Below are 13,890 nucleotides of genomic sequence, written 5' to 3'. Positions count from 1 at the left end.
TAGAGATAAATGTAGATATATTTACAGGTCTTTAATGTATGCTGTGTGTGTATTTGAATGTACAGTGTGTATGCTCTTGTACTTCTTTCTTTGTGAGGACTGATTTGAGACAGTAGCTGGTTGAAGGTTGATACGTGGTTTTAGGGTTGAGCTCAGACTGAGTTTTCATAAAGAGGTAGTAGATGTTTGATTTGTGGCCATTGAAGAAATTTGTCTGGACTACAGGATAACATTGAAAGATGAGATAGGGAGTGATTTGATTCTATATATCAAGTACACATTTCTAACTAAATTTGGAGCTATGAAAGAAGTGTATGTACCAACACCTTCATGCTGTCTTGACCAGTAGTGAAGGTGACACAAGGCACAATGTCCAGGATAAGGGTTGGAGTTCAGCTCAGTTTACTATGGTTAAGATTGGATTTGGGCAAGGGAATACATTATGTCAGTTACAAATACAGAAGTAGAAAAATGTGTGTGTGTTCCTATACATCTATACATGTCTGCTTCAGACAAGGGTCTAGCACTCCATTCCAACAGATCTGATGCAGATCTGGGTCTGAGATCCAATGGGAGAGCCACACGGGGAACGGCGAGGGCTAGAGGCTGGTGAGATGAGGAGGGGTAAGGAGGCATGGTCGGGCAAGAAGAGGTGGGTGTGGATAAATTGAGATTTGTGGGCACTGTCGGACAGAGGGCTGTCAGGAGAGAACGGAGGGGACAGGGTGCTGATGGACCAAGAGCTTGAGGACGTGGGGGACGGACAGGGTGAGTTTTTTGGAGAGGTGCTAGGAGTAAGGCACAACCAAGGGGTTGGACTGGTTGGACAGCTTGAGGGCCAGAAATGAGAAGACTGGCTCATTTTTCTGACCTCGGCCAGGTTATATGTGAGTATGTCTGCTGGGGCAGAGGCACTAAGGTCATTCATAGAGGAGCTACCTCTTACTGCATTGTGCCCCCCTATCCATCCTCTTCTATCGGCATCAGAAGTAGGGAAAAGACAGTGATTGTTATCAGGGACTTGAAGAAAATTGCCCCTGTTGGAGGCAGGTGAGTAGGAGTTTCTCTGTCTAGGCAGGGCAGAGTGGAGAGCACTGTCAGGGAAGGATTGAGAGAGGGGGTCAGCTGGGTCAAATGCTGTGACCCTCCAGTCCGAGGGCACCATAAGGCTCTCGTGGCTGATGGCTGGCCTCATCCCTTTCTGCCACCCTCCCTGATCCTCCGTTTCTATTTCTACATCTATTCTACAGCGAGGCGAGTGCGACCTGGCACGAGGATAGCCACTAACCAGTTTGACCATAGGGTTGGAAACAGGGTTAGGTCCAGACTGGGGTTTCTGGACCTGTCCGGGGGAATGAGGATAAGGTTGAAGGACCTTAAGCTGTGGGTCTGCAGACATTAGCCCTTGGATGGCTGCCTGACTGGGGGCAGACAGAGGCCTGTCTCTAGGCTTCTCTTTTTGATCACCTGGCCCCAGAGGATAAGGATTGGGTACTGCATTAGACTGGCTGACTGGCCCTTGACTAGAATGCTCTTTATGACTAGGTCCCTTATTGTGCCCTTGGCTAGAAGCCTGGATGGGTTCTCGGATGGGCCCTGGGCTGCGTCCCCTCTGGCTAAGTTTCTGAGCCCTAAACTCTCTGACCTGTTGACTTATTTCTTGCTTCAGCCCAGGATCTAAGGGTTCTCCAGGGTCTAGTGAAATGCGGATATGAGGGAGGTGAGTGGAAAGGAGCTGGGCACCATGGGATGGGGTTCGCTTAGGGGCTTGAGCTCTGTGTTGGCCATGAGAGCCAGCGGATGAAGCCGGTTGGTTGAATGACTGATGATGTCGCAGTTGGGAGTGGGGCGGGTTACCCTGAACATGCTGCTGCTTCGGGACCTAGGAGTCAGAGTCAGAGGAGGGTAAGCAACACAACAAAGACACACAAGGCAGACATCACAGTGAGATTATCGAAGCAGCAGCATTAATTCTCAAGCATCTTCAGATTCAAACAGCGAGGTCTCGACACTTTCTCCATTGAACTTTCTCCACGGGATCCTGCTTCTGCTGAATAAGACACGAACAACACAAGACGGCCACTGGGTGTGTACAAAATCACTGGGATCATCACCAATACGTGCACATTTTAGAACATAACTCATCACATATTCATGATTGCATGCATGTCTTTGTGCATCATGCATGTTGTGACGCACCTCTTTGGCCCAGGCAGGCTTGTCATTGGGATTGATGATGTCTTTGTAATGGTAAAGCTGTTTCTTCTCCGCTTGCCTTCCCTCCTGCTGCTGCTGCTGCTGCTGTTGCTGCTGCTGCTGCTGTTGTAAAGACACCAGGTAGGCTCTCTCCTGCTGGAGCTGCCTCTGTAGCCGCTCCGCCTGCCGCTGCTCCTCTATCTGCTTACGTTTGTACTCCTGGAGGGAGATGGAGAGCATGTGAGGGAGGACAGAGATGAAAGGCTGGCCTTCTTCTAATGTCAAAGTCGAGTCACGCATTCACGAATCATGCAAAACAGAACTGATGACCACAAGTATTGACAACTGGAACACACACTTTTCACACCTATAATCACAATTTGATGGACAAAGGAGGGTCGGAAATTACTGGACATAAGGTTTTGGCAAATCTTATTAAACAGGGGAGAGGAAGGAGGCGCTGAGAGGGAAGGAGGATGGAGGCACGAAGCATGGCAGCAGGGAAGGAAGGGGAAGACGGCATTTTTCAGGCCATAACACGTCCCTGGGATTTGGGCTGTGGCCTCTGGAGTTTGAATGGGTTGGATCTCAAACGGTTCCCTTGCAGGCTCTCCTATGTTCTCCTTTAATATGTTTCTCTTCAATTAGGATGCAAGAAGCCGTACAAGACATACTGTGATTTCCTCAGACTGATAAAGCACAAAACTGTTGCTCTAGAAGAGACTGGGGCAGTGAGAGAAGCCCTCTGTGGAAAACAAATGTTCCATTTTTTTGGGTTTCTCACTTGTGTGAGCCAACATGATTGCAGCTGACAAAACAGTTTTTTTTCCTGCACCCCCTGGGGAATCCTTTGAGATCCAGCCATCGTAATGGTATTATACATGCAATCAGTGATCTGAATAAACTCGTCACAAGCATTAGAGATAAGCAGTCCAATGTTTCAGCTTCATGTTTTCCTCAAATCTGTAGCCAACAGGTTGAGTGACTCAGACTGTGGACTCCCTCACAGTCAGTTCCTCTGTACAACTGCCACACGGGGGCATGCAGTGGGGATGGGGGGCCACACAGCACAGATGGGGAGCAGTAGTAGCACATGGGAGAGCTGTGGTTACCAGCAGTAACGCCTGTTCCTGTAGTAGCTGCTGCTGGAGAATCTCTAACTGCCTCTGTTCCTCTTCCAGCTGTCTACGGATATACTCCTGAACAGCATGTCGGCACAAGAAGATAGAAATAGACCGAAAATCAGGAAATCTGAACGTGCAAACACAGGCAGAGAGAGAAAATACAGATAGAAAAAGAAATAGAGAAGATAATCTTCCTGTGAATGAGGAGAGAAGATGAGAATCAGACGCGAAGCGAAGAAGACCGTGTTCTTGAACAGTTGTAATGGGTTACAAAGGCAAAATGACAAAGAGGCAGAGGAAGAAAAAAAGAGGCTTGAATATGTCTTTCCAAAACAGTTGAAAGGCGTGGGAGGAGAGCAACAGAGCGATAAAGAGGGAGCAGGGCAGACACAAAATACACACCAGAGCAGTAAGTTCAATGAGAGGACAAGACGAAGAGAGAAAGATACAGAATGATCACGTTACATCTAGTTTTTCATGCATTCCTGGAAATATTTAACTTTTTCTGCTCAAGAGTTGCATGAATAGAGGCGCAATGAATAAAGCCAGAGAGGCATTTGTTGAAATTAATTTACTCTCATTGCACAAATATTCAGCAACTCAACAGTGTCTTTTATGGAAGCCGAGAACGCTAACCGTTCAATATTAATTTTTGAATGCCGTTATATGGGGATCATGAGGTAATTATCTCGTTATCTCGAGATAACAAAGCTCACTTCCTCGTGCAAACAGGTTAATTTATCTGGTTATCTCGAGATAACAAGGCAGAATTCTTGAGATAACCAGATAACTGATCACAGGAAAACTTAAGGTTGTTTCCTCTTATTACTTAGCATTTTTATCGGAGAGCAGAAGCGCCACACCAGCATGCACAGATGGCGTCTTGACAACTGCAGCAACTAATTTAAGCTGACTACCTATTATTGAGCACATCACTCTGTACTTCAGCCTTATTATTTCTATACATGCTTCATTATATCATTCACACAATCACCAGTGTGGGTAAAAGGTTCCCATTTCTTTTGGCTGTAGCCTACTGGACCGTAACACATCTGGTCTGATTGACCTCTATGACGTAAACCTGCTTCTTAAAATACCACAATGTAAATACCCACATATCAAATCATTAGGGAAAAGATTTTTACAAGAAATGGCAAAACGAGCTTTGCTATTTTGAGAAAACGAAATATTTAACTTGTGATCTTGTGTTCTCGGCGTCAGTGGACTTTATATCGATATTCTGAAAGATCATATAATATGCACCCAGCAGACCATTGGAGCTCCTATACTGTGGCAGACCAGCCATTAGTTGGAGCCTTATAATAATAATAATAATGTATAATGTTGCCAAAGGTATAGCTTGAGTTTAATCCTCTGGGAACAGCTGACACTGAAGACAGCTTTTCCAAAGTTAATAGTCTCTCCCAACACTTTTCTTTTGGATCTGTTGTTGAAATTCAGGGAGTCTCTTTACTCACTTTAAAGCAACCAGTGGAGAAAAATCTTCTTGCATTTCATTTTGTGTGCCATTTAGCATATTGCAATAATGTTTAATTAACAGAGAGACAAAATATGGACATAATCAGAGCGAAAGAAGGCAGCAGTATTTAAGATCCAGGAGCTGAGAAGAAGAAAGTGACCTAAAAACTCCACATGAGGACAGAGCCACGAGCACAGAAAAACAATGTATCATCAGATTAAAAATGTCCAAGTTCTGTGCGCCTGAAACCGAAATCCTTGAAAAAGAAAAAAAAAAAACCATGAGGAAAACACGCCTCTGAGGTAATTTAAGGAGACAAGTAGAATCAGAGTGAGTCAGGAAGACGGGGGAAGATGTTTCCATAAAAAGAAACAGAAAACAACAGAAAGTTTAAGGGCAAATGAGGGATTCTGGACTCCGGTTGTCACGGTGTTACAGATTTCTGTGGCACCACACTGTCTGTCTGCATACAGTAATATTCTTCTAATACAACACTACAACACGCGTACGGACCTGTTCTCTCTCTGCATGCCTCCTCTCCTCCTCTCGACGGAGCTGCTCCATTTCCTCATAGCGCCTCCTCTGTTCCCTCTCGTGCTGTTTCCTCAGCTCACGCTCTCGCTGCTGTTGCTGCGAGGAGAACGGGAGCAGGAGACGATTCAGCATCACAACGCAATGAGTCGACAGTTTGTGTCTTTACACAAACTAAGAAATGCCCCGAAACTCTGATAGGTGCAGCACCTTCACACAATACACAAACACGCGCATTCACGCTCGCACGCACACGCGCTTGCTCTCACGCACACGCAGACACACACTTGGCCCTGAGCGGACGGGTCATGTTAGTTGAGTCAAGTCATGGTGCTTAGCCGTGCATTGGGAGGCAAGTCCTGGTGGGAACCCAGAGAGAGCGCACAGATTATGGGCTAAGGATTTCTTTCTGTAAGCCTGCTCTCTGGAACTAAGAGAGGGACACTGGGGAAAGGCTGTGTGTGTGTGTGCATGTGTGTGTGTGTCTGTACAGCTTTGCTACAGCCTCTATCGACTGAAAGTAGAGAGCAGGAAGAGCCAAACAGAGGGCTTCTATTGGCTTTGGGCGCTTGAATATATAGGCTGTTTGCAGTCACGTGACATTAAATCCAGATGGAGGGCAGGAAGTGAAAACTGCAGTGGACGAGATGGAGGAAAGTTCTTACTGGGCTGGTTTAGATGCAATTAGGAGAGAAAGCAATAAACAGAGAATGATGTGACCCTGACGTTATGAGGAGGAGCATTTTTCTACTGAAATGAAAGATTTGCCTGCTGCTCCTGTGCACTCAGCCATCGTTCTGCTCTGGAAACCAAATGAAAACATACAAAAGTACAATACAAAAAGTGCGTATCTTCTACTGTCACTAATCACGGGAGGTAAATTTGGGATGATATAAATGACTTTTTTATACGAGCTGCTGCATATAACTACAATCACTGGGGTCGAAGGTCACGGTTAACGCCTCCTATTGCTTACCTCCTCCAGCCGCCTCCTCTGCTCCTTCTGCTCCTCGATGCGTTTCTGTCTCTCAGCCAACAGCAAGCGCTTGTGCTCCTCGTTCTGCTGCTGCTCCAGCTGCTGCCGCCGCTGCGCCTCCGAGCGCTCCTTATTGGCCAGCTGGAGGCGCAGGAAGTCCCGCCTCAGGGTCGACTCGCCGGGGATGTTGATGATGGAGCTGGGAACAGAGCAGCAGCGACGATGGTTTGAGTTAGCGAACAGATGTCAAAGTGTGCTTTGTGGTCATATGCATGTGGATGTGTGAAGACGCTGACCTGGGCTCCCCCATGTCTCTTTCTTCATCCTCCTCTTCACTGCCACTGTACTCATACTCTGTCTCATCTGATGGACACAGAGACATTTCAATAATAAAAACAAGAGAAAGGAATAAAGCAGAGTAAGGTAATAACCAGCAGCGAGCAAAGCCATTTTTCACTTGAACTATCTTGGAGCATTACTAAACTGCTCACGATTTCGGCGTTCCCGGATCCTCACTCCTTCAAGGCACTTTCTTTTAGCGCTTTGAATAAGAGTATAAATTGTAATTTTACTGTGTGAAGCGAGGTGGAGAACATTAGTTCGCAGCTCTTTCAGTCAAACGGGGCTTAAAGCATAACGGGTGCAGGCGCCGCCCGGCTCTTGCGGAGACACATCCGCACGGACCTGTCCTCCGAATGTGACAAAGTGACAGCTGGAGAAAGCCACAGTCTCTACAATGACAAGACATTTCTATACATCATCACGACGTCCGCCCCGCAGTATGTTGTTTCTTCAAGCGGTTAATGTGGCTCTTACTGCCGCGGCTCTGTGTGCGAGCGTCAGTCTATCGCTCTTGACTGACGGACTGTGTGTTTGTGTGTCGACGTGGAGCCGAATGGATGTCTGTCACTTTTACTCCCCGACTCGCCGAAAACCACGAATGTGACGGCACACGTGTTTGAGAATTTGTCTACATCTGAAAGTGTATCACACCTCACCCTTGCGGCCATTTTTGTTCCTTGAGTGTGTGTTTCTGTGTGTATCTGTGCGGGCGTGCGACAATACTTCAGCCACATACTGAATGTAACAGTGGAATCAGATGAACTTCGACTTCATAATCCTTAAGATGTTCTCATAAAATCAAAGCCTGGTTTTGATTCTACTCTTCAGTGTATTTAGATCTTTTCTCCCGAGCCTGATTCTGTGTCTGGGGTCAAGTCCAAATACGCTGCCTCAATCAGCTAAACTGTGGAGCTCCTTGCCCTCCGTTTCACTCGTCTATACATTTGTTGTCACTGCTGGTGGCTGAGCCCGCCGTACGAAATAGAAGTCTGTAATCTAGCAGCATTTCCTACTGTTGCTGCTTCACATTAAAAGCACGTGGTGGCTTTTATTGTGAAACAATCACAGAAACACATTGTATCAAAGGGTTTTTACTGACACGTATTAAATATTGCTGGGAGTAACGCCACAGGAAGGAGCGGCCACGGTGAGCTGCAAGACGAAGAGTGACGGGTGACAGGCATCACACTTCCAGCTCCTCAGCAAGGTAACCGAGTCACTGCCCTGCTCTGCTGCTGTGTGAAAAAACACTGTGTGCCACATGAAATCAGACCGTGGTTACTCACAGCGTGATGGAAAGAGGCCAATTAATGACGGACTTGGTTATTAAAAGCGTGAGTTTGTTTAGTAGCGCTGTGAAGGGATACACCAGAGGCTGCTCTGTCGTTTATCACACGACTGTGTGATATACAGTATCATCACCGCAATTAGCGTGCATCTGCATTTAAACCCATACGTGCACGCCTACAGCTGTTCCTCCTCACCCCTCTCTCCTCGCTTCTTCTTGGTGCGGTCGATGTGGTCCTTCAGCTGGATGCGGACCTGCCTCTCGTTGGGCAGGTCTCTGATGAACGGGTGTTTGAGGAGCTGCTCTGTGCTGGGTCTCTGGCTGTGGCTCTTCACCAGGCAGCTCTCTATGAACGACTGGAACTTCTTGGACCTGAAGCACATGAAATGCTGTCATCCTGTGCATGTCTGGACTGATCATCCCTCTGACAGCGTTGCTCTGAATGGTCTGCATGGCTAAGGCAGTTGCGGAGATACACACTCACCACTTCTTTGACTTGAGTCTCGGGGCGGGGTTGCGCGGGATGAGGAAGAGGGCTCTCATTGGGTGCATGTCACACAGCGCTAAAGAGTCAGAAATCAGGTACCAAGCATGGGTGAGTTAAGGTGAATGCTTCTAGCTAATTGTGCTAAACGTTATCACGGCATGTAGTCAAAGCCAGCTGGAGTTAGCCCTCACCTGATCAATACACACTGTCAATACTGATAACAATCTAGTAGTTTTGCACACCCACCGAGGGCTTGTCTTCTGATAGAACTCCTCAGTTGATTATCAGTCTTACAGAGCAGTTGTGCATGTACTGCTGATAACTTTCAGGTCTTTAATATTCAAACTTCACATTGTCTGAGCTAGCTTGGGGTTAAATTGTGTTCAGCTGGAAATGATAACCAGAAGCCACATGACTGACATTTGCTGGCCTCCTGATTTATGTGACTGCTTTGGACTATCCTCATCCAGTTACAGACCTTCTCCCAAAATGCAGCCCGGCACTGTCCCAGACTGGAACTACAAATGAGCAACCTTGACAAAACAAAGCGATGTCCTTCATGATTACTGTGCTCAATTACCGACTGGAGCTTGGGCAGATTTTCACAGAAACTTATGGCTACAGATGAGTCGTGTTGGCCTGGACTGAAAAACGATCCGTCTTCTGATTACAGTGATCTAATGCGGTAGCTCTAAAAATGGATGTGCAGCAGAGGTGTGGGTCAATGACCGGGTACGTACGTGGAGCTCCTTCAGCCATCTCTATCGCCGTGATTCCCAGTGACCATAAATCACTCTGCAATGAGACACAGTGCGTTAATGTTCAGGCTGATCACAAAAAGCACGACACAACGTCTTCAGCGGAGACGAGGCTGCTGAGGCACCTTGAAGTCGTACGTGGCGTCGGGGTTCTCGTCACAGGCGATGACCTCCGGTGCCATCCAATATGGCGTCCCAATAAACGTGTTCCTCCGTCCTACGGTTCTGTCAAGCTGGGCCGAAACACCAAAGTCCACTACAGATGCACACGCACATAAACACACACACACACAATACTTCAGGACATAGTCTGCAAAGTACTCAAACGTTTGTTTTTCACTGTGTGTGTGCTGATGCGCAGGCACACCAGTGGGCTTTACTGAACTCGATAATGGACTCTAAACAGGAACGAATTACCCAACCCGCAATAGCTTGCCCGATTTACAAAAACACACACACACACACACTTTATAATCCCCTCCCCACTGGGCTTTAGCGGGGAGAGCGAAAGAGAGAGAGAGTTCCTTCTTCAGCAATCTGCACCACGGACGGTGGCAGAGCTACAGAGAGATGAGTAGGCTGGTATTCAGCATAAAAGAAGAAAGAAAAGCCACACACGCGCGCGCACACACACACACGCACACACACACACACACACACACACCTCTGAGCCATGTGAAACTTTACACCTCCTCCTGCCCCCCCAATCCTAGAGCCACTTTGTCAAGTGGGGTTGGATGACGGACTGACCTAGTTTGACCTCTGCGTTCTCCGTCAGCAGGACGTTCTGTCCCTTGATGTCTCTGTGGATGACCTTGTGCTGATGGAGATGAGTCAGACCCTGCAGACGGAGACAGACAGTGAAGGAACGCCGCTGCAGCAAAGAGCCAAGTCACGCTGATGCTTATTATTATTGTTAAAATGACAAAAAGGGCTCATTTCCCATTGAGAGGAGAAGCAGCTCATTGGCTGCTACTGTGTGGCTGACCTTGACCTCTGACCTCTCCCTTACAAGGCAAAAAGCAGCAGAAGTACTATCATTAGTCTTATTAGTAGTTTTAGGTGCCTTAGAGGGAGATGTAGCAGCAGCAGCAGCAGCATTTGTTCACCAATTTTTGAGCAAAATCCATCAACTGAAGTGGATTATTTTCAGCACAGCCTGTCTGTAACTATTTAATCTCTTTGTCAGGAAAATCAATGAAGCAATTATTCAATATGCAGGGAATTTTTAATGGTTATATTATGCATGTTGTCTCAAATTGATCAATAGATTTTGGAAATCCTTCTTGCTACACACATAGAATTTTTTTACCATGTTAAAATGTACGCAGAGTAATGTGAGACAGCTGGGAGACGGGGGGAGTGAAAATGTTAAAAGAGACAGAGGGAAGATGGGAAAAGGCTAGAAAAGGACACAAAAAGAGAAAGGAAAAAGAAAGACAAAGGGGAAGACGGGAGACAAAATGTGAATGGACAGAGAGGGACAGAGAGAACGAGGAGAAGACTGAACGAGTGCGGGATGAGAGAAAGCAGCGAGCGAACGAAAGACGACGAGAGACGAGGGGTGAAGAGACAAATAAAAGTGGATGAAAGGAAGCCATTGTTGCCTCAGTTCAGAGCGGCACTGCGGGTAACTGACGAGATGCAGCGATACTGCTGCTCTCTGTTTGAGGCGACAGCCCTCAGCGCAAGAAACGCACAATACCAGATCGCAGAGATAAAATGTGGGAGATTCAAATCCCTTCAAAAACACAGATGTCATGGAACAAAAACAACGGGAGACGGCTGTCAAAGAGCAGGTCCGAGTCCACGATAAGACGCCGACGAGCCGAGGACGCTGAAGATAAAGAGCTATGACATGAAATTAGAAGGAAACGATGGCAAAGTTCGCCGCCTCAAGTTCTTCAATCAGTATCTGAAAAAGGTGATCTGCTCATAAGAAGCAGCAAATTTTGAAACTAAGGAGTTAAAGGAACTAAAGAAATGCTTTAAAATATATGTATTTTATGCTATAAACCCTGGTTTTAATTGAGCCAACAGGGACTTGTTTTCAGCTGCAGCGACAGTCGACTCCCTGCAGGTTCAGTCGACTCGTGTGTCAGCAGCAACAACGGAAGCTGTTACTGAAGCTGCGAGAATGTTTTGACTTGACAGCTGTTCTTTAACACTGAGGCTTCAGTCATTAGCGCACCGGTACCTGTGCAAGGAGGAGGAAGTGGTTTGAGGAACCAAAGCATAAAACAATAGAGAACGACGGTAAATGTGGAACAAAAAGGTGGATGCGTTTATCTTATGACTGCGTTTATGTCATTATCTGAACTTCTCTGATTCAGACTTGTCGTGTCTTGTTCTGCTGTGGAGGGACATGAACCAGCTCCTGGTTGCAAGTTTGGAAAACTTTAAGAACTGTCACATAAAGTGAAGGAAAAACAGAAATAAAAGTTAGAGGCTTAATCAGAGGTTTTGTCGGTTTTTCCTGACCTGAACTGCTAAATTCAGCCGTAACACTGAGAGTCTGAGAACTTCATTTTCCATAAATCATCTGATTAATCTTTCACTGGTGTACTTCAGTACACTTAAAGTTTGTAGAAAGTTGTGCCAATTTAAAACAGTATACTCAAGTATTACTCAAATTTACTTAGTACGCATACCATACTCTCTCTCTCAGGTGTGGGATTTAAACGATGTCAGTGACGTTCGTGGGTCTGATTCGGCAGCACGGCCTCTTACCCTGAGAATCTCTCGGCAGATGTACGCGGTCCACTCCTCCTTCAGGGAGTTGCCCTTGGTGTTCTTGATCAGGTCTGTCACTGAGCCGGCTCCACAGAACTCCATGACCAGCTGCAAACATACGAGGTCGGTTATTCACTGTTCTGCAAAAGAAAGCAATCCGGTCCAGGATCTGTTCCAAACAAGCCTGCAAAGCAGCTTACTGAGATAGTCAGGGAGCTTGTAAACAGTCTTTTTTTTGTATTTCTGAACTCCTCACAGTCATTTGGGGAAATCTTTTCCCACATTTTAATAGATGAATTAACAACAAACAAACATTTCTTTTTTTACCTTGTACCTAATCATATTATCAAAGTCCAAGAGCCCGACAGACCAAAACTATGTGCCGGCATGAGGTTATTTCAGATATATATAAATCAGTATTGGACTGTATGTCAGCAAATATGCAAAAACTGTATAATAGATCTACAAAATATAGGAATTTTTTTTTATTGCAGCACGTTTATTTATGCATATTTGGCTTAAAAATTTCCTAATTTAAGGCTGACATGTTTTCTTGTGTGTTTTTATTTATAAATGGGTGAATGGACTCCATCTCTATAGCACTTTTCAATCCACTGATTGATTAACAGCAGCTCCAATTGAATATGAACATCAGCTGTAAAATAATAAGATGCTACTCATACAGAAAATACACAGTACCCATAACCACAGCACACATGAGCAGCCATGTCCCAGTCACACCCCACAGAGATGAGAGAAACTAGTGCGTAAACTGACTCAACGGGGTCACGAGACGACGTGAATGAATCAAGTCCATCTCTTGACCCAAACACAATGTGTCCATTCTGTCCATCCTCTCTCCATCCTCAGCTGCCTCCCGCTGTCCTCGCTCATCCCTCCCAGAATTACATCCCCGCAGATATGCAGGCAAAAGTTCAGCTGGTCAGCTCTGGCTCGACATCAAGCTCCCCTCATCATCGCTCTGGATTACAGAGCGAGAGGAAGCCGGAGAGTAATAGCCGACCCCTCTCGTCCGGGCGGAGCGAGTGTGCGCTCGCACACACGCAGAGACAAAAGAAGCACACTCATATATGCGTAAACATGAAGGGATACATGTCAAAGCGGGAAGCGTGCAGCTCACGCCCGTGCTGCAGGCTCGTTAACACGCGCACTGACACACGGGGAAAACAGGCTGTTGAGTTAAGGGGAATTATGCAGGCGGTGGATCTGGCTGCTGTGTGTGTACGCATGTGTTTGTGTGTCCTCTCATTGTTATGTGATGAATGCTACAGGATCAGAGAAGAGAGAGCTCCCTCAGATCACGTTAACACATGATTTATAGCTGCAGCCAGCCAGCCACACACTCATTCATACGCTTTATATCTCTCTCACACACACACACGCACACACACACACACACGTTATGTATAGAAATATTCCAACGCACACAGACCTGCAGCCACAAGCGACACACTCACATCTTTCACATGAATGTAACAGCGAAAAAAGGGAAAGTCGCTCCTTTATGTCGCTCTAAGAGGCCGCAGCCATCTTCTCTCGGCGTCACACTCCATTTCACACACACACAAACGCAGACTGTGGCGAACATGCACACGAAAACGCACAAATAATGGCGTACCCATAGCTGGTCATCAATGCCAGGAGGGTTTTTCTTGATGAAAGCTCCGTAGTAGGTGGCGATGTTCCGGTGGTGACTGTACTTCTTCAGCATGTTAATTTCCGCTTTAATCTCCTCTTCCTCATCCTGAGACACACACACACACACACACACACAAACGAGGAGAGAAAAATCAACAGGCGTTAAACCGCGACCTCTATTTGTGACCCCTCGAACATCTTAATAGGATGGTGATAGAGCAAAAGGAATGAAGTTGTTGACGGATTTGCATTTCCAATCCATTTAAATTCCGAAAACTGTTGCTGCAGAGCCCACAGCTGGGCTCTAAATATTCCA

At 46.3% G+C, this 13,890-nt stretch overlaps 1 protein-coding gene across 17 annotated transcripts in view; it reads right to left on the bottom strand.

Moving 5' to 3' along the window:
- Positions 1 to 13,890, bottom strand: part of LOC143331187 (traf2 and NCK-interacting protein kinase-like) — a 61,217-nt gene that overhangs the window by 15,394 nt on the left and 31,933 nt on the right. For 6 of the 17 annotated variants that reach the window (XM_076747853.1, XM_076747854.1, XM_076747845.1 and 3 more), the window contains exons 4-15: positions 13,555 to 13,680; positions 11,913 to 12,023; positions 9,933 to 10,023; positions 9,308 to 9,438; positions 9,165 to 9,219; positions 8,422 to 8,500; positions 8,134 to 8,309; positions 6,604 to 6,670; positions 6,308 to 6,506; positions 5,314 to 5,430; positions 3,309 to 3,395; positions 2,200 to 2,415 (exon numbers count right to left, since the gene is read on the bottom strand). In XM_076747853.1, the coding sequence (XP_076603968.1) occupies positions 2,200 to 2,415; positions 3,309 to 3,395; positions 5,314 to 5,430; positions 6,308 to 6,506; positions 6,604 to 6,670; positions 8,134 to 8,309; positions 8,422 to 8,500; positions 9,165 to 9,219; positions 9,308 to 9,438; positions 9,933 to 10,023; positions 11,913 to 12,023; positions 13,555 to 13,680 (1,455 nt within the window). Of the gene's footprint in view, positions 1 to 1,288; positions 1,883 to 2,199; positions 2,416 to 3,308; positions 3,396 to 5,313; positions 5,431 to 6,307; positions 6,507 to 6,603; positions 6,671 to 8,133; positions 8,310 to 8,421; positions 8,501 to 9,164; positions 9,220 to 9,307; positions 9,439 to 9,932; positions 10,024 to 11,912; positions 12,024 to 13,554; positions 13,681 to 13,890 lie in introns of all 17 variants that reach the window. The other 11 variants (XM_076747852.1, XM_076747855.1, XM_076747856.1 and 8 more) reach the window with 3 other exon arrangements.

The sequence above is a fragment of the Chaetodon auriga genome, chromosome 14, assembly GCF_051107435.1.
Source record: "Chaetodon auriga isolate fChaAug3 chromosome 14, fChaAug3.hap1, whole genome shotgun sequence".
NCBI classification, from domain to species: domain Eukaryota; kingdom Metazoa; phylum Chordata; class Actinopteri; order Chaetodontiformes; family Chaetodontidae; genus Chaetodon; species Chaetodon auriga.
Note: the sequence above shows the minus strand (reverse complement) of the source record. Positions and strands in the feature narration are given on the sequence as shown.